The 27158-nt window shown below is 39.4% G+C and overlaps 3 protein-coding genes across 4 annotated transcripts in view; 1 reads left to right on the forward strand and 2 right to left on the reverse strand.

Moving 5' to 3' along the window:
• Positions 1-1284: 1284 nt before the first annotated feature.
• calca (calcitonin/calcitonin-related polypeptide, alpha) lies at positions 1285-3998 on the reverse strand. 2 transcript variants are annotated; one of them, XM_061710374.1, is made up of 5 exons: positions 3949-3998; positions 3498-3610; positions 3188-3319; positions 1849-2030; positions 1285-1493 (listed from the first exon to the last, which is right to left on the reverse strand). In XM_061710374.1, exons 2-4 carry the CDS (start codon positions 3575-3577, stop codon positions 1868-1870), a joined length of 375 nt encoding a protein of 124 aa, XP_061566358.1. In that variant the 5' UTR covers positions 3578-3610; positions 3949-3998; the 3' UTR covers positions 1285-1493; positions 1849-1867. The 2 variants fall into 2 exon arrangements, with proteins under 2 accessions (XP_061566358.1, XP_061566350.1); XM_061710366.1 differs by lacking the exons at positions 1285-1493; positions 1849-2030 and adding an exon at positions 2168-2568.
• A 6317-nt stretch (positions 3999-10315) lies between these two features.
• On the forward strand, positions 10316-17778 carry LOC133461755 (vitamin D 25-hydroxylase). Its single transcript, XM_061742791.1, has 5 exons — positions 10316-10668; positions 11606-11747; positions 11884-12516; positions 12677-13006; positions 15687-17778. Exons 1-5 carry the CDS (start codon positions 10441-10443, stop codon positions 15881-15883), a joined length of 1530 nt encoding a protein of 509 aa, XP_061598775.1. The 5' UTR covers positions 10316-10440; the 3' UTR covers positions 15884-17778.
• Positions 17779-19821: 2043 nt separating this feature from the next.
• pde3b (phosphodiesterase 3B) overlaps positions 19822-27158 on the reverse strand; it is a 59391-nt gene continuing 52054 nt past the window's right edge. Inside the window, exons 13-16 of the mRNA XM_061742792.1 lie at positions 25692-25895; positions 25343-25504; positions 23115-23373; positions 19822-22828 (exon numbers count right to left, since the gene is read on the reverse strand). Of these exons, the coding sequence (XP_061598776.1) occupies positions 22620-22828; positions 23115-23373; positions 25343-25504; positions 25692-25895 (834 nt within the window). The 3' untranslated portion in view covers positions 19822-22619. The remainder of the gene's footprint in view (positions 22829-23114; positions 23374-25342; positions 25505-25691; positions 25896-27158) is intronic.

The following is a 27158-nucleotide window of genomic DNA, read 5'->3' on the forward strand; positions in this document are numbered from 1 at the left end:
TTGAACCCAGGACCTTCTTGCTGTGAGACGGCTGCACTACCAGCTGCGCCACCTTGCCCCTTGCTAATCTGTTTAAAGGTGATTTTTTTTTTTCCTTTTTTATCATAAATAATTTTTATTTATAATTTTTACCAGTCCATCGCAGTGGCCCTGCGATGGACTGGTGACCTGTCCAGGGTGTAACCCCTGCCTCTCACCTGAAATGAGCTGGGATAGGCTCCAGCAGACCCCGTGACCCTGAAGGATAAAGCGGGTATAGATAATGGATGGATGGATGGATAATTTTTACTCCTCTTTCGATCATTTGCATCTGACATCTCTGTCCAGAACATATACACGTACTGTTCTCAAAAGAGCATCAATTGTCCTTGAGATGCATGTAGAAAAGCGGAGGCTTGACCTGATGAACTGTCTCTCCTGTGTTCCTCCTCACATTTATGGAGTTGTATGCACTCCTCTATGTGCTCGACTACATACAGTAGAGCACAACTCATTTTGGTTTAGGTGTTTAGTTCTTATGAAGAGCTTTTTTTTGGTTTGAAGTTGTTCTTAAGTTTCAAATATGCTGAAATGTATCTGGAAAATACATGGGGTGGTTTGAATCAAAAAGCATATATTGGTCTGTGTGTGAGAATATTTATTGAATACATCAGTGTTGAGACTTCCCTCCATCCTACAACACAAATGGCAAAAAAAAAGAGAGACAGTCAATTTTTGATCACTTGATGTGTTTAATGAAGTTCTCAAATTTTGGGGTTTGGATTTTGACCCTGTTGTCGTCCAAATATCTCAACCAGTCACTCTGTGTTGTTACCTTGCCCGAGTTTACTGCTCTGCTGTCCATTCCCTCCATGTGGAGATTGTGTTGCACTGAAGAACTCATGGTACATCTGTTTTTCTGTCTCTAAAATTCAATTAAAACTTGTGCTAAAATACTTTTCTTCTGCTTGTTAGAAGGACAAGGTCATAATGCAACATTATTTGTTATAAACTAATTGTACAAACCACATAACTGCATAATACAACAGGGGCATTGACTGTTGCTCTTCTTATATGACTCTTCATATCAGTATTCAGTAAAGCAAGATAGCTCAATGTAGCTAAAATACAATTTATTCCTGCTCTCCAATCACAATTATGACATTTAGAATGTTGAGTAAAATCTTCACATTTGAGTTATTTACCATAATGATATTCATTTTTTTATATCGAGTTTGTACTCCATCCACGGACTAGAAGTGCAGATGGGCCACAGGCCAAAACAGAGAAAGGAAATCTTCTCTGATTTCTCTTAGATATTACACCTTCTCAGTTACTGCTCTATTATGTTTACAATCTCTTTTTCTAAGCTCTAATAACTAATACTGGAAACTACTTAGTTTGTCGGAAAACACTGGTCCATGATTACGAAGAACGTACTCTACATTAAGGTTGTTCTAAAGTTTGATGCAGAGAGGGGATGACGATGCAGTTCTCTCACTCAGAAAGAGGTCCTAAAGAGCCAAAGAGAGAAGAAAAAACAGAAAACTATTTAGGTTTATACTTTTAAAGTGTAACGGGTAGAGAGAAAAGATGTTCAATATGACAAGATCTTTGGTCATCATATAACAGGATCCTTTGAACTCAGTACAATTAAATTCATTATAAGGCTAGTGCCCAGATGAACATATTTGTTAACATACTTAGTAGGAATATATCTTTATCTAATATAACAAAATAGGTGTGCATTTTCAAATGGAGAGGAGTACTTTTTGTATTTGTATCACCAACAAGCCCTTATGATAACTGTAAATGGTTTCAAAACATTGATTTTCACTGAGTGAGGGCAAGCATGAAATGACAACATACCACTTAACCGGTCTTGCACTCAGACCAGACCATGCCGCTTCCTCCTGCCAAAAGCCTGGGCACCAACGTTGGTGGGAACAAAGTTGCTGTGCCCCAGGCCACCCGACCGACTCAAAAAGTCAGCCAAACGGTGAGTCACACACGTAGCCGTGTTGCATGCCCGCTTTTGTGTTGTTGCATTGCTTGTAGGGATAAAAAGACAGTGAGACTCATGATAAAATCAGATTGACTTAATTTAGCTTCATATTGAAAAAAAAAACACAGTCATCTCTGAGAATAAAATAATCAAACATAAGACAGGATTTTAACTAAGTCTTTATTATATTGTACAGCATTACCATAGCTTTGTAGCAGATTTTAGGTCACTAAGTTTCTCTTAAAATCTAATATATCTAAGTAGCAAATGCAAAGTTCTTCTTTTTTTTTCTTTTTTTTTCTTCCCACCAAAATGATTCACATGCAGTTTGAATGGAGCTGGATGAGCAAGCATGTCACATGGTAACTGAGACAAACGAAGAAAAGATGCAATAAATCGGAACGTTTCAGTTGAACGAGTTGCTGTAGCTTTCATATTGCTCGTATAGACTTCTCTTCTTGCCAGGTGTCTCTGCGCCCACATCAGTGCGAGGATAGGTTTGCAGTTTGTGAATATCCTGGGAGAGTTTGCCCAGCACGCATGTGCTTAAGCCGGTGCAGCGCTTAGACACGGGTCTATCCAAGCTGTTAGAAATGGGGAGAAACGTGCAGAAAACAGGCTTATAGTACAGAAACATGCAAACTATTTCTTATAACATGCATGGTCTTTTGGTACATCATGCATTTTCAGACAAGCTGTATTTTTTTCCTTCTCAAATGCATGCGCACAATTCTTACAGGCACATGAGAATACGCCATGATGACCAAAATACTGAAGCTGAATTAAGATGGTGCTGTGCATTTCAAGTCTCATATGTTCACTCTCATTTGAGTTCATGCTCTCCTTGATGTTCTGAACAGACATTCTGTTGCAGGCAAGATGTTTAAAAGTACATTCCTGGATGCATGAGATGCATGAGTAGATGAATGAATGAACGAATGAATGAATAAAAAAATCCATGCATTACGAGTTTATAACAGAGACACAAGTTTCATACTGTATACCTTCATGAATAACACCAAAACTGGGGCTGTTGGGCTTCTATACAAAAGTGTTATAGATAGATAGATAGATAGATAGATAGATAGATAGATAGATAGATAGATAGATAGATAGATAGATAGATAGATAGATAGATAGATAGATAGATAGATAGATAGATAGATAGATAGATAGATAGATAGATAGATAGATAGACCATACCTCTCCCCTTCAGCTCCTTGCTGAGCTGTTTCGTCTGAGGTTATCTTCATGAACTCTTTGATGGCTCTGAGTAATGTTTCAGCATCATTGTTTGACAGTGTGAATCCATCTGACACAGTCTCTGCACTAGATCTGAAAAGAACACGATTGTAATAGAATACAAAATTGTGAGGGATGCAAGTTATTATTAAATTCCTGGTCGGATAGTTATAAATGGAGAAATATGCTCAGAAGAAGTCGTATTGAAAATCATGCAACTTTTCAAAGTTAAATCTGTTTCGTTCACGGCGAAAGATCCTCACGTTCTTACCTGGATGGAGCTGCCTCTGAGATGCACGCCTGACAAATGATCAGAGCGCCGGCAAGAGGGAGTGTCCAGAGTTTAAGCATGGTTATGATTCTTGTGGAAAACTCAGACGATGCCTAGTAAGGTAAGAGAAAAATGAGTTTAAGATTTCTGCCTGCAAGAGTCCCTTCTCTCACAATCCCACATTACACAGACTGATGACGTTATTAGTTGACTCCTGATTCTAGGTGCTTTGCCAGCAACTATTGCAGCAGTTCTATCCATTAGCAGAATTAACAACAGCATGCCTGTGATGGTAAGGGATGGGAAGGTATAGCTTTTGTTACTGTAGTTACTTTACAATGCAACTGACACACCCTCTCAAAAATCCACACCTTCATATTTGATATTTCTCACTCATGTCAACACAACTACTACAAAACATGAAAATAAAACTTCTTCCAGACATACTCACCTTAGGATAACGGCTCTTCTGCTAAAGAAGACTTAAATCTCACTTCTGAATCTGCTGTATCTCACTGACAGAACAGGGTTTTATATATGTTCCCGTGGGTTTCTGTTCTGACTGAGTGAAAACATGATTACAGCCTATTGGTCAGTCCTACATTTTACCTCAAGCTGGCAACCAATCAGAAGTCCTATGTGTCTTTAGGCAGGCCAATAAAAGGGCTTGTATGCAAATTAAACCCCTACAGTACATGGACCTAACTGTACTTATCTCACATGACTATTAAGCGTGTGAATGAGTTGGGAGTGTATTTTTTGGTATAATAATATTTTAAGCAAAGAGTAGTCATAATTAGATTAATTGAGAGTATGAATACAAGCTTTACCCAAAACCACATTATTAGTGTGGTAATGAGAATACTGTCCGATACAAAGTGAAGACATCGCTACAGTGAGCAACACAAATACCTCCTAAATTAAAACAAAATCATACACCAAAACGTCAAGTACAAACTTAGTGCCCTAACCGGTATAAAGTTCTGAACAACTTATGTTCAAATAAAGGTTGCTACTTATGAATCCAAGGAACCGGTAGAAATCACAGCATTGGTGTGATCTGGTTAACAGCTGCTGATTCACGTATTTTAATACAGCACTCCCCAAACCAGAAATTAAAAAGTTGATGGTTCTGATACTGAGTGTAGATGTTCACTTGTATTAATTTTGAGACCACTTTTTGTCAGGGAATAGCACCGCATTGAGCTCTCCATCAATAAACTGAGCCCTCCATTCATCGGTGTTCATCCTGTTTCTCTGAGCTAATTTATTTGGACTGTTGGTTTCTGGCCATGTTCTAATTCCCCTTATGTAACAATATTGGATGATGTATCATAAAGCATCCTGCCTCCCAGCTCGTTTTTGCACCACAAGGAAACTCATTAGAGTCGATGAACCTCTTAGTACTATTGAGCAGACCTGGAGGCCATGTACCAGAGGCACTAAATTACTCTCCGGCAGCTCCCCGCACTCCTAGAACCTGATCATGAAAACAGCAAGAGATTCCATGTACAAAGATTGTTAATTGTTTTGTTTCTATTTGAGTAGTCTACTCTTTTCACCTTTAGGGTAAGTATTTAACTTTGAATGCAAATCTCCAATGTTGTTTTTCAATAAGGGGACATCAAAAATCCGGAAAAATCTCTTTGGCAATTTTTCAATGAATATACTAATAAAAAAACTTTTCTGAATTATCTCATGAACTTAGTTGAGAATGTTAAAAAAAAAAAAAAAAATCTTAAACTTGTTTAAAACAACTCCAAAACCTTGATTTGTGACTGCACGCCGTTGAGACAGACAATTGACAATCCGGGGGGAAAAGTGTATTGACAAGACTACAGTTAGTTCACACTGTGCACGTTCCCTAATGTTTTGCACGAATTGGCTTGGAAAAATAATTACAACACTGGAGAGCATTCATGACAACGAGGGCAGCGTGGTGCTCACTGCAACGCTCATCAGTGACGGTCTTGGCTGAGTTATTGTTGCTGTGTGTTTTTCCTGACGAAGCAACGCCAGACTTTGTTGGAACTTGGAGAAAATATTAAAGGTCTCATGTTTGTGTAAACATATATATATACACAATATATCATGATGCATTAATTCATTTAAATGAATAATCATTATTAGTATTATTCTTTAATGTTTATATGTTTTTGCATGTTTTGTCTCATTATAGTTTAAGGCACAAACTTGTTTTGATCCCCCCCCCCCCCCTCTCTCTCTCTCTCTCTCTGGCTCTATGTGACCTCTTTTTGAGTGACATTATCACATCATCATTCACTTTCTTCATCAAACTGTAGAACACCCTTCATGTACAATACGTTCCTCATAAATAACTACAAAGGACATGCAACAGCGCCCTGAGAGGCTGACTTACATTTAACAGGATGTGAAATTTACACTGTGGTGGAGGACAAATATAGAGTGAAGAATGCTGCATCTGCCCTCCATTAGTAGGCTTACCAAACCTCACTTAACATTTAAACACCTGCCCAGGAGATGCAGAGAGATTACAAGACCTCTTGACATCCCTACCCCAGTCATTATGTTGTCAGAAAAAACAGAGGTTCTGAACTTCATTAGTATTTACAGAGCAGGTCTGTAATGAGATTTCCCTCATGCTCTTGATAATTCCAGTCATCTACATGGTAAATAATTTACTTTGGAAACACTGTAGTCAAGGGACACATCAACACAAACTGCCACACATGCCAAACAGTGTAGTGAAACAGGAAGAGCGCTCTCCAAATGTCCCTCTAACGCAGACCGATGCAGTTCAAAATCCAATGCAAAAAGATAAAATCACAGCAAACTAGATAGATAGTAGTTTAATCTAGACATGTATGTGTATATATATATATATATATATATATATATATATATATATATATATATATATTTATATATATATATATATATATATATATATATATATATATATATATATATATATATATATATATGAATAAACTTGCATGATACACACTGTATATATATATATATATATAATGTATATATAAATATATATTATTAATTATGGAGCGATTTACATCGGTTGGCCTCCGATGCGTTTTTATTTAGCAAAAACAATCAAAAGCTTGTTTTTAAGACATTCAAGGCCTGTTTAAAATAGGTATTAGATGCCATAATAGGTCCCCTTTAAAATAATTTTTCACTTTGATCACATATTAATTATTTATTTAAATCCATTGTGATGGTGCATAAAGGCAAAATCATAAAAACCTGAACCTGAACCACATTATTTTGTGTGTCTGACCAGGTGTTGAGCAGCACAGGAGCACCACAGGGGACTGTACTCTCACCCTTCCTCTTCACTGTGTACACCTCAGACTTCCAGTACAAGTTGGAGTCATGCCAGTAGCAGAAAGCAGACTTAAATGACCTTTATGGGGTGTATCAGTGATGGACAAGAGACTGACTAGAGAACTGGTGGATCGTTTTGTCGCATAGTGTGGGAATAATCACCTCATCTTGAATGTGAACAAGACAAAGGAGATGTTTGTGGATTTTAGGAGAGCCAGGATTAAAGTGAATATTGTTTCCATCGAGGGAGAAAAAGGGGCGGTGGACGAGAGTGAATACCTCAGTGTTTACCTCGGACGCAGACTGGACTGGAGATACAACTCTGATGCTGTTTATGAGAAAGGACAGACCGGATTTTACTTCTTAAAGAAGCGTAGGTCCTTCAGGGTTTGTACTGAAGTCACTGAACAAATGGAACAAATTGATTTAAAAAAAAAAGTTTGGCTCTGTTCTGGACCCTTTGGAGCTGATTCTGCAAAGGAGGATATTTCATACAATGAAGAAGATCAGAAAACCCTGAGCATCCTCTTCACAACAGTCAGAGGCTTATTCAGATATGCTACAGCACACACCACAACAGAAAATACCTTCCTGCTTACAGAAACAACCCTATAGCCTACAATGACTCTTTGAAGTGACTTAAATAACTACTGCAACAATAAATTTCCCTGCTGAGATTAATAAAGTATTTTTTAATTTTGAACCACAGTGTAGATATCTGCAAAGAGTAAATGTTCATAATGAGAAATCCCACATATATTAAAGGTAAAAGTAATGTTGTTTATCCCCAGAAGAATTATGTTGTACTCTTTTTGACTTGAGAGATAATGTTATTGGTTACAAATATCAATTCTAGTTATTAAATGCTGCAATGGCTCGTCATACCTGGCATATACTAAACTGGATTTACATTAAATAGAATACATTACATGTTTAAAAATTGATGATGTGACTGCTGTAGGATACAGTATACTGTATATACATATACACATATAAGTATACATGTATATAAATCTCCCTCTCTCTCTCTCTCTACATATATATATATATATATATTATGTTACAAAATATAGTCTATACTGACCACCTGGACACTCTTGCTGCTCGTGTTTTGATTAACCAAACTACTAACAAGATGATGCATCAGTGAGAACATGATTTTTTGATTAAATTTGACAGATGGTTTTAACGCTTGCAGAATAGCTTTTTAGTCAGGGAAGCTGGCAGGAAGCAAAGAAGTAATTTGCAAGAATGTCCTCATTAGATAGCCCTAACAAATCTAAATGATTGGGAGAGGTCTATAGAGGCCATTGAGGCATCTGAAGGGGGGGGGGGGATTGCAGCTGCCTCAGCAGTCAGCAGGAAGGAACGGCTGGATAAACAGCTTCATGTCTAATGAGGAGCTAGTCGTGATGAACAGATCTCGCAGAAAAGTGTAGAGCAGGATTTCACAAACAGGCAAAGTGTTTACATTTTAAAACCACATTAATGAGATGATTATATTTATGTAGGTTAACCTCTGCATGCTCTCACTACTATTCATTTCAATTTGCAAATCATAAAAAGTTTTTTTTTAAAACAGGGGCAATAAAAAAAAAAGTATAGTGCTCACTTGCAGTGAGAAAAACAGTTTCAAATATTTGCACAAGTTTGTGCTCTTTATTTATCATTTACATATAGCACAGCTCCACCCATCTCCACAGAGACCCTCATAAATTGTGGCCTATACGCCTAAAAAAAGCATGCACAGCTGTGCAAGTTTGGAATGTGGCCTACTCCTTCACCTTTAACCTCTGAAAGTAGAGCATGACCTAACCTTTAACGTGTTGAGGTGAAAGAACCTGCAACAGATTACTGGGTCAAAGTTTACTTAAAAACAGGCTAACACCCGAACATACACGACCAGAACCACTCAGTTATCTGGGTTCATTTACAATCAAGCTCTTTAATTATTCAGATTTAGATAGATAGATAGATAGATTTTGCCGAGCACGCATGTGCTTAAGCCGGTGCAGCGCTTAGACACGGATCTTTCCAAGCTGTTAGAAATGGGGAGAAATGTGCAGAAAACAGGCTTATAGTACAGAAACATGCAAACTATTTCTTATAACATGCATTGTCTTTTGGTACCTCATGCATTTTCATACAAGCTGTATTTTTTTCCTTCTCAAATGCATGCGCACAATTCTTACAGACACATGAGAATACGCCATGATGACCAAAATACTGAAGCTGAATTAAGATGGTGCTGTGCATTTCAAGTCTCATACGCATGTTCACTCTCATTTGAGTTCATGCTCTCCTGATGAGAGAGCATGAACGAATAGATGAATGAATGAACGAATGAATGAATAAAAAAATCCATGCATTACGAGTTTATAACAGAGAGACAAGTTTCATACTGTATACCTTCATGAATAACACCAAAACTGGGGCTGTTGGGCTTCTATACAAAAGTGTTATAGATAGATAGATAGATAGATAGATAGATAGATAGATAGATAGATAGATAGATAGATAGATAGATAGATAGATAGATAGATAGATAGATAGATAGATAGATAGATAGATAGATAGATAGATAGATGTATTGATTTATTTATTTGATTTTAATTTAAACCAGATATCCCTTTGAGGCCTGACATGTGAAATAACACAGAAAATATTTATTATTGTTTTTTAATTATATTTGGGAAAAAAGTACAATCCCAAATTTGGCTTTACCAGTTTCTAAACAATTTTTGTGTCACACTAAATACATTGATAACGTTATTTATTTATTAATTTTAGTGAATAAATCTCTTTCGTTTTTCTTTTGATAATACGGGTGGTGCAGTGATCCCAGAAATGTATGTATCCAATGTGATTCATCCGGCATTACAGTGTTGAAGATTACCAAAAGGCCTTTGAAAAAAAAATAAAAATGTAATTGTCTTTTTTGATATAGCTAGTCAAATGTAATTTGCATGCCTTAATCTTTTGACCTCAGCAGCATTATTACCTTTCTGAATTCCAGACCAGAGTGTTATTGCTTTTACATTTTAAGACTTGAGAAGCAGTGATTCCTCAAATTGACTTGTAATTTGTAGAAATGTGCCTCTGACTCGTCATCTCTGTAACCAAATAGGCACAAATGCTGACTCACGTGCAACCTCTCTGAAATCCAGCTTCCCTACTGATACATTGAAGTTGACCTTATATAATTGTCTGATGTAAATCACTCCTTGTGCAAGTGTTATCCTCCCTCGTGCAGGCTGTCTGCACGTTTGTCCCGGTCAAACAACGTTTTCGACACTTTAAACTTTGAATGCCCCCCAATTTATTACACCAACAGCAATGGCCGGCGTGAAGCATGAAGTTTAGTTCTTTGGCGTGTTGCTCCCTCTGTAGGATAGGCTCATTAAAATCAACCAAAAAACTTATAACCACCAAAAAATGAGCCGGGGTTATCGATTCATGAGCGGAACAAAGTTCAGCAACAGTTTACTCTTAACTTTCTGGCCAACCTTCTGCTTTAGAGGCGGGGGATAGAAAATGTGCAGGATGATATATGTGCTGCAGTCTATGAGAGGAGAAGCCCAGGTCGGCTCTGGCTGTTTCTGCTGATTCCGTAAAGATGGTTCCAGTGTCTGCGCCGTCTCTGTCGGTGTGTCAGGCTCTGCTCAGCCTGGGCTGCCTGGCCGCGGCGCTGCTCGCACTCCTGCTGGTCCGCCAGCTCGTCAAGCAGAGAAGACCCCCCGGGTTTCCTCCCGGTCCATCTCCCATCCCTGTCATAGGGAACATTTTCTCCCTCGCCACCGAGCCGCACGTTTTCCTCAAGAAACAGAGCGAAGTTCACGGACAGGTAAAACTGCATGAAGCGCATTTAAGCCTCAATTATGGTTCCGCGTTAAATCGACGCAGATCCCTACGGCGTAGGGTACGCGTACCTTACGGCGTAGGTTCTGCGTTGGTGCAACGCGGGACCATAAATCAGCCTTTAGACAGCTCGGCTCTGCAGAGCGCGCAGGCGTGCATGCGCGCACACCTGGGATTAGTTATGAAATGGACAAAAGAGACTCGCCCTAACATTAGGAGAAGTGCAAGAAACTGCAGCCACTGTCTTTTTTTTAATGCAAGCTTCAAAATATGTATATATATACACACATGCATACAGCATGGTATTGAATCCAAGTCCATGAAACTGCAGCCAGATTTTTGTTTTTAATGCAATCATATATATATATATATATATATATATATATATATATTATATATATTTTTTCTTTTTCTGTCACATATATCGTGATATATCGTTGATGACATTTCTTACAATATATCGAATATCGTGTATCGTGATACTATCTTTATCGTGGGCCACATATCGCCACAGTATTGAATCGTGAGTTACCCGTATCGTCCCACCCCTAATAAATTATATATATATATATATATATATATATATATATATATATATATATATATATATATATATATATATATATATATATGTATATGTATATATATATATATATGTATATATATATATATATATTTATTTATTTTTTTTTTTTTTTAACCAGTTCCATTCATCATTTGACATCGGTGAATAGTGACATAACCTTTATTAATATCTTATATATCAGCAAAGTTTCAATGATCCTTTAAAAGTAAGCACAGCTGTAGAAAGCAATTGAAAGCAATTATATAACATGACAATCCTTTACATAGATCAAAATGTGTAGAAGGGGGTGGAGGGGTTGCAATGCAAATATGTTTATATGCCAATGTGAACCTTGCAGATTTTCTCTCTTGACCTGGGAGGTATCCTGACTGTGGTATTAAATGGGTACGACTGTGTCAAGGAATGCCTTTACCATCAGAGCGAGGTGTTTGCTGATCGTCCATCACTACCTTTGTTCAAGAAAATGACCAAAATGGGTGGTAAGATGTTGTCATGTGTTTGCAATGCATGCTGTTTCTGAAGCAATACCTAACTATATTAGACTATTATTTGGATTTTGAATATTGACATCTCTCTCTCTCTCTTTCTCTTATTTTTTTTCTTCAATAAACAAAGGGCTTCTTAATTGTAAATATGGCAAAGGTTGGATTGAGCACCGCAAACTGGCTTGCAACTCGTTCCGTTACTTCGGCAGTGGCCAGAGACTGTTTGAGCGAAGGATCTCAGAGGAATGCATGTTCTTTGTTGATGCCATTGATGAGCACAAGGGAAAGCCCTTCAATCCCAAACACCTCGTGACCAACGCAGTGTCCAATATAACCAATCTGGTCATTTTCGGCCATCGTTTTACATACAATGATCGCAACTTCCAGCACATGATTGAAATATTCAGTGAGAATGTGGAGCTGGCAGTGAGCGGCTGGGCACTCCTTTACAATGCCTTCCCTTGGATTGAATACGTGCCTTTTGGAAAGCACCAGAAGCTGTTCCGTAACGCTGCCCAGGTATATGACTTTTTAGACGAGGTTATACAGGGATTCTCATGCGGCAGGGTGCCACATGCGCCACGTCACTATGTTGATGCCTATTTGGATGAGTTGGAGCGGAACCTGGGAAATCCCAATTCATCTTTTTCTTATGAGAACCTCATCTATTCAGTGGGAGAGCTCATTATTGCTGGCACAGAGACCACAACTAACACCCTGCGCTGGGCTATGCTGTACATGGCCCTGTACCCCAACATACAAGGTCAGTCGTAGATCAGAGCATCATTCTGACATGAAAACATTTTTGATTTATATTTGACAATGACAGATATCTTAACCTGTTCATTTGTTTTAGTTTAAATTAAGTCCAGTAATGTTACATCTGAATAAAAGTCTTATGGTCTCTGTTTTTCCGTGCAAAGAGAGGGTGCACAGAGAGATCGACAGTGTACTGGCCAATGGGAGGGCACCCACCATGGAGGACAAGCATAACATGCCCTATGTGGAGGCAGTCCTGCACGAGGTCCTTCGTTTCTGCAACATTGTACCCCTGGGTATTTTCCGAGCCACCTCTCAGGACGCAAACGTCAATGGGTACAAAATCCCCAAAGGCACCATGGTGATCACAAACCTCTACTCAGTGCACTTTGACGAGAAGTACTGGAAAGATCCGGGCATTTTCTCACCGCAGAGATTTCTCGACGGCAGTGGCAACTTTGTGAAGCGTGAGGCCTTCCTTCCATTCTCCTTGGGTTAGTGTTTTTGTGTTTCTCTAGAGCTGCAAAAACTCAGTTTTCTTGAAATCTTTAATTTGCTCATTCTTTTTGTCAGACAAGAAATTTAAATTTTCTTTTAAATACCTGACATGTTTCGGCGATTCTTTTCGCCTTAATCAGAGTCTTGAGAGTGTTCTTGAAATCAAATCCTTAAAAGTTTGACTAAGACACACAAATTCACACATATAATGCAGTTGGAAGGGAAATAACTCCTGCATGTACATGTACAATTGGACTCAAAGTGGCCCAGGCCTTCTGCACATGCTCCGTAGTTCCCGTAGAATCATGACTTCTCTTTGAAAAAAAAAAAAAGTAACACTTACAGAATGAGTAAAATGTAAAAAATATTTGATATGCGATGTACTACTGTAGGTCAACTTAAGAAAAAGCTTAACGTTAAGAAGCTGATAGGGGCAGATTTCCGCCGGTGGTTGAGGAATCGGTCAATAAATTGATTCCCCTACAATGCTTGTTTACTGGGAGAAGCGTCATAGTCCAGTTACACGGCCGAGTTGAGGTGTAACTGTAGCGTAACTTAACTAATCGTGTATGTAAGTGATAACCCGGGTCCCTCAGATCAATGAAATCAGCAGATAGTATCTAGTGCTGACAGAATTATTTGAGATACTTGTGATCATGTCATTATAATGGTCATAATACTCTCGATTCACCTGTGTAAAAACAGCTGGATGAATGAACATAAATGTCACATTTGCATGTTCCAGTGGAGGCATAAAAATGAAAAAAAGACAACATTTTTGAATACATTTACACCTATTACAATCGTCACATATAATTTAATCGTCATTAGTAGTAGTAGAGTTTATTTCGAATATGAATCATAAAAAAAGAAAGAAAATAAGACAATCGTCTTAACATGAGACATAACAAAGTACATATTCGAAAGGGAGTGAGATTACAGTCCTAGTTCTGAAAGCATGGGACTGAAACAAGCTGCATACTATCCATGAACAGAAAAAAACAAATATTTAAGATCTGCCTTGATTGTCTTTTCCAGTTCTGTCAGGAACTGAAACAGTAATTACTGCTAATCTCTCAGGCTGCACATGTTAAAACTGAGAGACAGTTTACAAGAGGCTTTGACCTCTTCTTCTCTTTAATAACACTTGTGTAACTGTTTGGAAACCGAGGAGACCAGTTGCTGTTGTTTTGAAAGCAAAATACTTTCCCATTCTTGCTCCACACTGACGTTGATTCAGCACACTCATTCATTCGTCAATATCACAAAGAGTTTTCAATAGGTCAGGTCAGGTCAAGACTTTGGGCTTTCTCTTTTTGAAAAAGCTGTCTAGATGTTAACAAATGCTGCTACCAAAACAGCGTACATTTTAGCCTGTACACATGTATGAGTAACCCGTGCAGCATGTACTAATCCAGCCTGAAACCATGTCCGATGTTGCCGTATGAACTGCTTGTGCATGCAGTGTTCTTGATTTCCAAAAAGCATTTCAATTCGTTACACAGCATAGTTTCCACTTTGTCTCAGTCTATCTTAAATAACGTCCACAGAAAGTGGTTTGATTTGGATGGAAGTTCCTGAATCAAATAAAAGATCAATACCTAAATACAATAAAAATGTAAAATAAAACATTAATACAGAGTAAAATAATAGTTATGTTATACTGATATGTACCAAAAGCCAAGGTTTTGAGTTTGGCTTTGAACAATTGCAGGTCAGAGACGGTACGTAGCTCAGGGGGAAGAGCGGTCCAGAGTTTAGGACCTGTGTTGGCAAAGGAGCGATCACCCTACAGTTTGCTCCCCGATCACCAGACCTCCAACAGATGCTGGCCGGCAGAACCCAGAGCTGTGTTGGGTTGGTGAAAACGTAAAATCTCACATGAATAAGGAGCTGCAAGGCCATTAACTGCACTAAAAACAAACTTATAATGAATTCTGATGCGTTCCTAAGACCATGCAGTGGTTAAAGCACGGTGTTCAATCCCGAGCTGCCTGACAGCCAAAACACATAGCTACTCAACACTGCCTATTCGCCTTATCTCTCCTTCTTCCGTCGTTTCCTGCCCCATCCTAAGCTCATATCATTATATTTTTCAAAATAGCTAATATTCAACCGCTGATATGTTGAAATCAAATATTTAATATTTTCCTTAGAAATTACACCCTTCACTAAATACGTGGTAGAGTGTCATTTGAAAATTTGTATTGGCACCTGCATTTAATAGGTCCTGCTTTCTGCAGTATTTCAGTCTATCTTGTTTCATGAAAGCCGCCATGGTCTTGCAGGATCTAGATTAAAAACTGATCACATATCTACAGTCAGGGTCCTGGACGAGGTTAATGTGTTTGCCTGCAATGTAGGATCAATGTGTCGTTTTGTTGGTTTTTTTTGGTCCACTTTTTAATATTTCTGTGCAGACAGTGTGTGCGAAGTTTTAGGTCTCATGTGGTCTTTGTCACTCAACACCCACTGAAAGGAGTTTTTAATTTCCATCTGCAGTTCTCATTGTCCTCAGTTCAACCCATTACCCCCACACACACACACATACACACACACTGCTGTGTCCCTGCTTGCCAAGAACTTTAGTGTATTACTGAGAACATGAAATGAATTATCCGGATGCTGTGCCCTTGTGTATGTGAGAGACTAAATAAACAAACTTTCTGTTTTCAGGGAGGCGTCACTGCTTGGGCGAACAGCTGGCCCGAATGGAGATGTTCCTCTTTTTTACCACCTTGTTGCAAAGATTTCATCTTCAGTTTCCTCCAGGAGCCGTTCCAACTGTCACTCCCAAACTAGGAATGACCTTACAGCCCAAACCTTACTCCATCTGTGCGGTCCGGAGGCAGCAGAAGCTTCCCTGCTCCTGAGACACTCCTTATCACAATTAGGCAAGCTGGCTGTCAACTGCAGCTTCTGCATTCATCTTTCCAAGCAGAATTTTGGTTAAAACAGGTGTCCCTAAACATCTGAACGGGTACAACCAGTTTACTCAATTACTATACATTTCTTTCCATCTTATTTTTCTTCTTTTTTTTTGCCAGCATTATGCAAATTTGCACAGTACTTTTAAACAGCGGGGGAGGCAACGAGTCCTCAAGCGACATCCTGGGAAAACATCGATTCAATTCTCTGAGCTCCTGCGACCAGAAAGTGAAATATCTGTGTACCTTGGTGCTGTGATGATGGCTCAGGTCAATGATTTATAATAAGTACACCTATGATGGTTCACAGCCCTGCTATCACAGGAAAGCTTCGGACAGATAAATTACACCAGTTTTTCCTGCCATCTGTATTGGTTGAAATGGGACAAGCAGACTTTCCAAGAACCTTGTGAACATCGTGTGTTGGAGCTGGATGCTGGCCAAGGTTCACATCATCCAGACCGACTCTGACCTCTTCTCCAGGGATGGTGCTATTTGGATAATCTTTTCCTCAGAAAGTAAATGCATCCATCATGGATTTGTGGAAACCAACAGTTCAATGCTGGTTTCTCCTAAATGGTGCTTATCAGTACTAACGCCGTACTGCATTTACGTAGAGGTTAACAGTTTTTGTTGTTCTTTTTGCTCTCCTTTTTTTATTTTTTCAGGGAAGGGATTCGTCAAGTGTCGTGATAATGAAAACTTGCCTTTCTTTTAAGCGTGGAAGGATCAAAATCTTTCAGTCTAACTTATATTAAGACCCCAGATGACCTGATGTAGCACTAGCAGAATCAATTGATGGGAAGTGGAGGAGATGCCTAACAAAGCCATTACTTTTCATATTTTAAAATTAAGTAAACGCAACATTGTTGTTTTTACGGTTATTATAGACGCACTGGAAATTTAAATGTGTTGTGTAAGATGTAAATGAAATCATACGACTGTGTGATGATGGAACCCACCAATGCTGGCCAGGGCTGGACGAATTCAATAATTCAGGTCAGGAGACCGAACTGTATCTCCAGCAAGACAACTTTCAAAGGCGTGGCCTTTTATACGCTACTGTTACGGTGCTCGCATGAAGAAACGCAAGTTACATAAGCCAGAGTTGGCTTCATTGGCCATGTGTTTCATGTATATACCAGGTAAATCCTATTTTTAGCATCATAATGCAATAATGAAACTCACCATCGAAATGAGATCAGGTGGAGGTTTCATACTCAAATGTAACAAAACATCTCTCTAGAATGAAGGTCTGTCTCTCATGTAAGCTCTGCATGTGGGATAAGTAAAGGGTCAGAAAACCATACAGCTTAAATGACACAAGTTTTGGAATACATTTACCTTATCAATAAAAATCAAATAAACGTAAAATGTTAATGAAGCCTGAAGTCGAGGACACTTGTCTCACGTCTCCCTGTGCCAACACCGCTGCTACTCCCTTCATCCACTCTGTTCTTCCAAGAACAGTTGAAAATGACAATCATTGTTGATTTTATTGATATACAATATCCATCAAAACTGGCCTGATTTGATGTGGTGCAGGTCTGATGCAAGCCCCTCTGTGCCACGAGCACTTACTACACTTACATGCACAAAAATATTATTGTTTTTGCCCTCATTCTGAAAAAGAAATGTCATACCATCTTCTATTTACATGGCTGATGGAAAATAACAATTCATCAATTCACATGTAGCTATGCAGAAATTCTGATTTTCGTGCTTTGTTTGTATTTACTGTTTCTCACAAGCTAGCGAACATGTTTATTTGTATTATGTGATGACTCACCTGGTGCTATACCTGAAGAAAATGACATTAAACTTTGTACATTTGGCAACAACTCCAGTCTCCTTTCTCTTGCTGCTCCCCCCTGCCTCTCCGTGGCCAGAGCTCCTCCACACGTCTTCCCCACGAGCTTCTCTTACAGGTGCGTGTGGAAACTTCTTTTGTGCACTTGTTGCTGCGTAGCTTACCTTCTGCGGATGTACTGTAGAGCCAGAACTGCGCAATATTGTGTTTAAATAAAAGTAAAACCTCCTGATTCTCCTGACGTTCACTATGGAAATGAATTTAAATCAAACTTTAACCAAAAAGAAGAAAATAAAAACTCTAACTGATTTGAAACATTTGATTGACACCACGTGTCATGACATCATTCCTTTCAAATCAACCGGAAACTTGCAAGTTTAACTCTCATGTGATGTCAGCAACCAAAGTCTACGTCATGAACTTAGAAATAAAAAAATAAAAAGACTATCCACACCATCCAATCAGAGCTGAGCAGAGCAGTTCACCCAACCCTGACCCCTAAGTGGAATCCTGTCAAACACTGCTCACTTTCAATGTGAAAATTACTTTCTTCTAAGTAATGAATAACAGCTGACTTAGTAAACTAATTATATTAAGATGTTTTCTTTCTACTTCATTCGTTCATTCGTTTGTACTTGGACAGCGTCAACGCAGAGCACTCTGGCTTCAGCTCAAACTGGTACAGTTCAGGATTCCCATGCTCCTCTACTCAACAGCTTTTATGGAGGACCGTGAGACTGTACCAGTTTGAGCTGAAGCCGGATCGTTCTGTAAACCTCTCTGAAACCTCACGAGAGTGCTTCATGAAAAACTCTAGTACCTTTTTTGTTTGATATTTTAACATGATAAACTGGGTGGAATTAGGCTCCAAGGTGGGCTGAAGTTAGTTGAGTGTTGATGATGAGAGGATGCTGATTTTCTGCATCACGTTAAAGCTGGATGGAGTAGAAATTGTACAAACAAAAGATGATCAAATAAAACCTTACTATTCATCCACTATATCCTGCATTTTGATGGAAGTTTAATTGATGTTCCAGTTCATATATTGTGTTCCTAAAACACTTGTGATTTTTGAAAGATCCTCTGTCACCCTTTGAACGGACTGATTAGAAATAGACTCTATAAACATGTCAAATATTGTGGTGAAGTTGCCCATTTTAACATTGTGATCTATGGAGGTTGAGCATTTCATGCAATTATTAAAAAGGAATAGTCACCATGAAGTCACCTATTTGTCAGCAAACTGTCATTCAATTAACCAATTAAGTCCCAGCACCTTATTCCCACCATCTGGGTGTTTATAGAAGAAGAAAATATAAAATGAATATCTTTGAGACCTGATTTCTATATAATTTCATAATTATTTTCAAAAGCACCACCAACACACAAAGCAGATTTATGAAGCTGAGGACATTAATTTGAGACGTTGAAAAATACATGTTCACTTACTGATTGAGGAGAGAAGTTGATTATTATAACTAAGAAGCAGTATTTTGAGGCACATCTGCCTTTGATTAACTTTTTAGGTCAGTGACTTCATCCATCTGTAACAGATTATAAAGGGTTAACTTTGAAAGTCAGCATCTAGTGGTCATTGAAGAAAGTGCAGTTTTGAAACACCTCAGCACGCTTCTCATTTTCCAGCACTGATCGGCTGTAATCCTGCACATGCCTGCTGTGGAGAAATGCTGAGATGGGAACATTAAAACTGAAAATGCTCTGTGGGTCATCAAGGGCAATCTATTTTGATTTACAGACAATGGACTGACCCGTTGTTACTGTAGCCGATCACGCTGAACATGGGTGTCGTTTTAAAATCTTTAAAACGCTCAGTCTAACAAATGTAAAATAACATTGATTCAAACGTCACATCCCAGCAACCTCCCGGGACGAGGACTTCTCAGTGAAAATACATGTGACCCAACAATGGGTTTCACTCCCTTTTTTTTCTTAAATGGTCTTTATGGTTATTCCTGTTTTTATTTGAGGTGGCATGGACAAAAAAAAGTGTACTGTATGAGTTTACCACGAAGAAATAAAAGAAAACAAAACAAAAATCAAAGAAAACTGCTGATACTTTAGGGATGGTGTTTTATGACAGCTATAAATAACAACAAATATCTGTTGTCCCCACAATGTAGATAAGGGTGAATGGTTACATTAGACAAGCATACGTACATTGATGCTACATAAGGGTAACAACCATTCATAGACGTATTTATGGCACAATCATCGGAGGACACTGTGGTTTGAAAGACTGAACAGTGAGAAGCCAACAAACATTTACAACTTAATGAGCCAGAATATGTCAGGTCTGGAGCTACCAAGGATTTATGATCCAGCTTGGGTCCATGTGAAAGGGAGAAAAAAAAAAAAAAAAAACTGATGAGGGATTAGTCAGAATGGTTAAGGCTCTAACCTGAGTCCAACTCTGAGTCTCGCTACCGCCACTGCCACTTTGATCCCCGTGCAGGATTTGACTCAAGCGCTGCTCTCACACAAACAGTACTGGAGCCTGGAGAAATGCTGCCTATGGGCACGCCGCAGCCAGCAAGGTACTATGTGTAGGTAACGTGTGGCACTAGCCGGGTGGAGTCATACAACAGCGACAGAGAGAGTTGGTAGTGGAGATGAGAGTGGTTATGACACGGAACGCGCAGAGGCTGAAAACAAAATCGGAAAATCTAACTAAAAAGCCCCCACAAGTTCCACATCTGGAAAGAGATAAAACACTCTGGAAACACAAAGGCAATTACAGGATGTACAATGTGTCAGCTGTGTGTAGAAAACAAATGCATTCATTTGATTATTCAAAAATATATATATTTATATGCATGTTCTCTTTTGTACAGTGGCTAAACACTTGTTTGGTATTAAAATGTGCACATCTGTACCTATTTTTTTTTTATCTTTAAATATTATAATGTCAATTTACACTGCTTATTTAACATTTTCTGCAGTGATTGTGATTTCAATAAGCTGATAAAGGAGCTAGGCAGCAATTCTGCCTTCCCTTCGATAAAACGTCTTATTCTAGTGGAATGCCAAGAGTTGTTTTGAGACATAAATGAGGGAATTAATCGTTTTTAGTCTGCCTCGTGGCACCTCATAAAATATATAGCTAGAGAAAAACAAAACAAAAGTGACATGAAACCCTGCATCCCTTCTTTACAAACTGGCCGGTTTGTGTATTCAGAAAAAAATCTTAAAAAAATAAAATAAAATAATAAGGGAAAAGTAAATCAGAAGTGCATTTAGTTTGTCTTAACATCAGTTTCTGCCAACTAACCCAAAACACACATTTAGACTTTGTACAGTTGCTTAAAAAAAATAAAGAAAAACAAGACTCATATACTGCTATAGAACTGCAAAACTGTTTGTGTTGCGTTGCTGCAGGAGAGACATTTGCAGTCTGCCGACAATCAAGATAACCTTTTCTCCAGTGAGGTTGTAAAGAGGTTATGCAAACAGTGTACAAACGGCCAAGAGACAGCACATACTGTATGCTCCTCTGCCACAGAGGATTTAAATTGCTTGAATTTGCTTGTAGTCAAGTTGTTCATTAAGAGATTACAAACTACGTCGGTCACCCAAAATTTTAATTTTCTCAGTTTTGTGTGTTTTTTCATATTAATGACATAAGTTCTTGCAAAATAATTATTAAACTCTTGCGTGAATCCTGAGTAACCTTTAAAAAAATACTTGTAATTAAAAAGGAACATGAAGAATCCATTCACTGAATCAGCACTCCTGATCTTAATGTTTAACAATATAGGAACATCTCGCTGATTTAAAACCAAAAATTATTTAAAAAAAAAGAAAAAAAAAGGACACACAAACACACACAAATTACATACTAAAATAATTAAAAATAATGTGCTCTCTTTCTCTCTGCCCATTCTCTCCATCACATTCCTGCCAGAAATATCCACACACCCACAGAACAGAGTTAAAGAAAAATAAGAGAGAGAGAGAGAGAGAGAGAGAGAGAGGTGGTACACATGAATAAAAGCATCAAAAATGATGCAGATATGATGATAATTATCAGTCAACATGTCAACAATGTCTCTGTGACTGAGTCTGATACAGTGTTTCGTGTCGCCAGCAAGGAGAGAGAACTACACAAGCCAAGGCTCTGGGCCAATACGGACTTAGTAAAGGTTCAGACAGGCACATCATATATATGTACATATATTTAAATATATACATATATATAATTTAAAAATATACCTGACATTGAGGCTGAAACCGCTTCAGTCTCGTGTCTTTCCGAGAATGAACAGTTCACTTTGGTAAAGGGTATCAAATCACTTCATGATGCCGCCGGCGTCGGTATTTTTCCTCCACCTTTCATGTTCAGATATACAGGAATAGTTCTGTACCTTAGGGAGGTGTTAAGAATCAAGCGCTTTGTATTCAAGGCAGCATCACAGCCAGGCTACCATGGAGGGCAAGTCAATGCTGGACCCCCGTCCGTCCACACTCTTCTCGTGCACCTTTCTTCTCAGTTCTGGTGCTTTCTTTTTTTTTCTGGGTGCACTCTCCATGGGGTAAAAGTGCATAGGGGTTGGGCCCCCACCGTTGCAGTAAGGATCCGCTCACAGTAGTAAGGCCTTTTTGTTTCTCCACATACAATGACTGATGAAGCATCTAAATGTCTGCACAGTGAATCTTTCAATACGTGTGTGTGTGTGTGTGTGTGTGTGTGTGTGTGTGTGTGTGTGTGTGTGTGTGTGTTGTGAAGGACCAAAGTGTGTTTCAAGTGCATTTATCAACTTGTCTGTCTTTAATGTCAATGAAAGGCAGGCGGTCGACGGACTCGTGTCCATACACAGCTTCTCCTTTTCATTTTTTCCTTCTTTTGTCCTCCTGCTACTGACGCTCCTCTCCCTCCTCTTCCTCCTGGATGACCTGGATGTCATCTGACGGGGAGGTGGGCAAAATGTCTTGCTGCTGCTTCTGCTGTTTGCCGAGCTCTTTGCTCTTGTCTTCCTCCTCTATGATCTTCTTCCAAACCTTGTGGTTCTCCGTCAGGTGCTGCATGATGCAGCAGAACAACCTGCGGCGATTTTTTGTCCTCCCTGAAACAAATAACAGGTAAAAGCATACATTTAGGAACATCTGGATTACCAGGGTAAGGCACTATCTGACTTTGGTGACCTGAAGGAACAGAAATGAAGAGAATGATTGTATGCTTGTATGGACGAGGAGATCTGCTTTGATGTGTTTATTGTTCATTGTGTAATGCACAGCTTTGTGAGTGGCGTATATGAAATTGCACTGCACAGGATGGCATGCAGCTTTCGATAGGTGTATCTGTTGTCTGCAACTGGCATTACTGGGAGAACAGCAGGCATCATGTCTTACCTGGGGTCATCTCATCCTCTAGCTCATCTTCCTCATCTTCCTCTTCATCTGTGTCTATGTCCACCTGTCCCTCGTCATCATCTTCATCTGATCTTGTTCCGTTAATCCAGAAGCCAGGGAGCAGGCCAGCAGCATCGTAGGAATTACACAGCGGTCCGACAATATGAGTGATGAAGGACTCTTGTAGCTTGGCCAGCTGCGGGGAGGAGCGGTCCATGAAGGGGCTGACGGGTAAGCCCAGCCTCGCTTCTTCATCTCCCTGTGGATTCAAAACACAACCCAGGGTTCCTTTAAGTTTGAACCACTGCAGATTCATTTTCATAAAGCTTAAAATGTGGTCCTTTATGACTGTATGTGCAGTTCAAAGGTATTACTTGTTTTATTTGGGTTGGTTTTTTTTTTTGCATTTTGTTGCAGGTTTCTGTGTGGCGTTTGCATGCCCTCCCTGTACTTAATTGTTTTTTTTCTGGGTACTCTGTTCCCCCTTAGGCGTCCAGAAATCTTCTCTTTGGTGTTCCCCTCTTCTCCGTCTCCATCATCTTTCTTCCAATATATGGGCCAAAATCACTCAATAAATTTAAAGGGGGCCTATTATGAAAAACACGTTTTTTTCTTGCTTTATCATATATAAAGTGGTCTCCCCTCAGCCTGCCAACTCAGAGAAGGAGGAAAGCAACCAAATTCTGCAGTATCTGTACAGCCGCCCGGAAGAGCCGTCCAGTGTGATGTGACTTCTATGAGCCGTTCAGATTCTGCTCCCGTCGTTACGTAACCAAAATGCGATTTGCATCAGTTGGCCTCCGATGCGTGAAACCACGCCCACAACTAACTCCGCCGGCCGGAGCTTCCGCCATTTTTAGGTAGCGGTGTATTGCGTCATTCAGGCAGCCAATCAGCACAGTGCCTCATTATCATAGCCCCGCCCACTCAGAATCCCACATAGATAATGAGGTTAGAGAATGGGAAGATAAAGACATGGCTCAGAGGCTGAATTTCTGATTTATTTAGCAAAAAAAATCAAAAGCTTGTTTTTAAGACATTCAAGGCCTGTTTAAAATAGGTATTAGATGCCATAATAGGTCCCCTTTAAACTCTTTTTTGTCTCCAGAATGTCTAAATTTGGCTGTTCCTTTGATGTGTTCTTTTGATTGTGTGTCTTCAGACGAGGTGCTTGTTAAATCTCTTTTGGAAGTCCCTTCTGAGTGCTGCATGGTATCAGGGAGGGGACGTTCAACCAGAGTATTTGGCTCATAGTGTACATGGGGGAATCCTCATTTCATTAAACCGGAAGATTCTGCCTCTCATGAAGCAGCAGTCTCTCAGATGGCCCTCGGTAAATCCCCAGCAGGCTGTCATGTGCCTTTTAGTGAGGAACAGCTTCTGTCTGGTCATTCTGCCATGACGGTCTGATTAGTGGAGCGCTGCACAGACGGTTATCACTTTATAAACTTCTCTTATCTTGACAAGCTGGTTTTCAGTCTCACTCATAGTTTCCACTGGTTTGGCTGGGCAGCATTATGTATAAACAACAGCCCATTTATAATGGTCCGGATTTCACCTAATCTTATAATCACTTTTTATACACTTAACCTAATTAGAAAAAAATCAAATGGACTCTGTTTGGTTTCACTGATCACCTACTTTGTGACCTTTATTTTTCTGAATGAATATTTTAATGGAAAATTCAAATTGATTTGAAGTGAAAATGCTCTACTTGTCATCTTAAGAAATAATGCAGTTGAGTACTCTCTTTTTTATTAATAACATCATACACTTGTGTGCAATGGATTCAGCAAGTGGACTTCAGTCCCTGCAGGATACTTCAGGAGCAGTTTCTGATTACTTATCTTTTATTTTTAAGGAATTGTAAATGAATATACTTACTTGAACTGCTATTCTTTTGACATTTTGAAATGTTATCTAAAGACTAGAGGGGGGGGGGGCAACTAAACCCACTATGACAGACAAACCTGACTTCATGTGGAAAACTTGAAATGCTCCAGATGGGATTTAGAAATGTCACTATTGGATCTTATGGTTCTTTTAATCTTTGCTCTTGTTTTGTGTATTGATAACATTGATGTTTATAGGTTGTTCAAAGGTAGCATTAGGTAAAGTTGTTAAGTGTCCCTTACTTAAGTTTTTTCGAGGGGGGTTGCTCTAATTGACCATAAAAGCACTTGTAAATACTTCTAATGAAAAGTGCCACATTAGGATGCAGTCTGTACCTGCTCATAAAACTCATTGACGATGCCCTCCGTCCACTTGAGGTGCAGGTCTCGGACTTTGGCCGGTCCATTTATATCTGCCAGCTTGATACACACTTGACACACCAGGAGCCTGTCGTTCTCGTTGGTCCAATCAATTCCTGGACTATTCACATCATTCACCTGTTGACAAACAGACAAAGAGGGACGTCTTAGTAGCACCGGTTAACTAGTTAACGCAGCACTCATCATGCTGGGTACCTACTCCTGGAATAAGTTTCATGTAATATGCATGTGATTCCTGAATACATCAGGACATTTACAAATGTATGATTTGTGCATGAGTGGTTCTGGGTTTTTCTTCTCAGACCTTTGAATTAAATTCAGCCAGAAAGTCAAAGTGCTTCTTGAGGTCTGTGGCCAGTATTGCCTCAATGACGAGGAAGCGAAAACGCTTGAATTCCACGTGATCTAGGTTCGCCAGGAAGTTGTACTCGGGCTGAGATAGGTAGAGGCTCCAGGCGGATGCAGCGTGGTGATTCTCCAGCACTGAGCGGTCGTTGTACAGCACCGCCTTCAAGACACAGATGGAAAAATTGGGTGGTGAGACTGGGAAAACTGCAACCAAAAGGATTCTTAACACTTCCTCTTAAATATTGTGTTTTTATTACACACAGTTGGTGCGCACTAGGGATGGGCGGTATAGACTAAAAAATGTATCACGATAATTTCTGGCACGATAAAACGATAAAAATGACGATAAAAAAAATACCAATTCAACTCCACCTTTGTAACTATAAATCTATCACCACATTCAGTCTTTGGAGCCCCCAAATCACTGCTCTAAAAGAATACTAAATGCTACTAAACTACACCCACCTTCCCACCTTCCTTCCTTCCCTCCTTCCTTCCTTCCTTCCTTCCTTCCTTCCCTCCCTCCCTCCCTCCCTCCCTCCCTCCTTCCTTCCTTCCTTCCTTCCTTCCTTCCTTCCTTCCTTCCTTCCTTCCTTCCTTCCTTCCTTCCTTCCTTCCTTCCTTCCTTCCTTCCTTCCTTCCTTCCTTCCTTCCTTCCTTCCTTCCTTCCTTCCTTCCTTCCTTCCTTCCTTCCTTCCTTCCTTCCTTCCTTCCTTCCTTCCTTCACTCCTTCACTCCTTCACTCCTTCACTCCTTCACCATAAATCAGCTTTACACAAAAACGTCATCAACGGGAATTTATTGTTTTTACCGCGAGATGACAAATTCTTACTGTGGGGAATTTTTTTGACGGTTTATCGTGAACGGTAAAATATTGCCCATTCCTAGTGCGCACAGTAGGTCAGAAAAGAGGACATAAAGGTACATTTGGTTATGAAACAGCTCAGAGACTCAAGGACAGATATACTCATGTGAAGAATGTACACCCTCTTTAAATTTTCTTGAGGAGCAGGACATGAGAAACGAATCTGGATCTTTAACAGTAGATACATATAACCTCTGGACAACACATTTGACACCATCTATTTAACTAAAAATGCAGAAGCAGCATTCAAAATGAGTCGGTCCCACGATTCAACAGCTTGCAGAATCAGTTTCTCATAATGTGGAGGAACAAATCCGGCTCCCCTAAAGTCCTTCCACGGCATTTCAAGCAGGTTGTGGTCCGGACTGCACCACCTTGACTCTTTTCTTCTCTCTGTGATTCTGTGGTAGATTCGCTGCAGTGTTTGGGATTGCTGTCGTGTAGCTTGATCCGATTTGCCCACGAGCTCTAGCTTCCAGACAGATTATCTCACATTTGACTCTGTAAGACTTTGTTTTACAGAAGAGTTCAATGTTCGACTCAAGTGACCAGGTCCTG

The sequence above is a fragment of the Cololabis saira genome, chromosome 2 (genome assembly GCF_033807715.1).
Source record: "Cololabis saira isolate AMF1-May2022 chromosome 2, fColSai1.1, whole genome shotgun sequence".
Classification (NCBI taxonomy): Eukaryota; Metazoa; Chordata; class Actinopteri; order Beloniformes; family Belonidae; genus Cololabis; species Cololabis saira.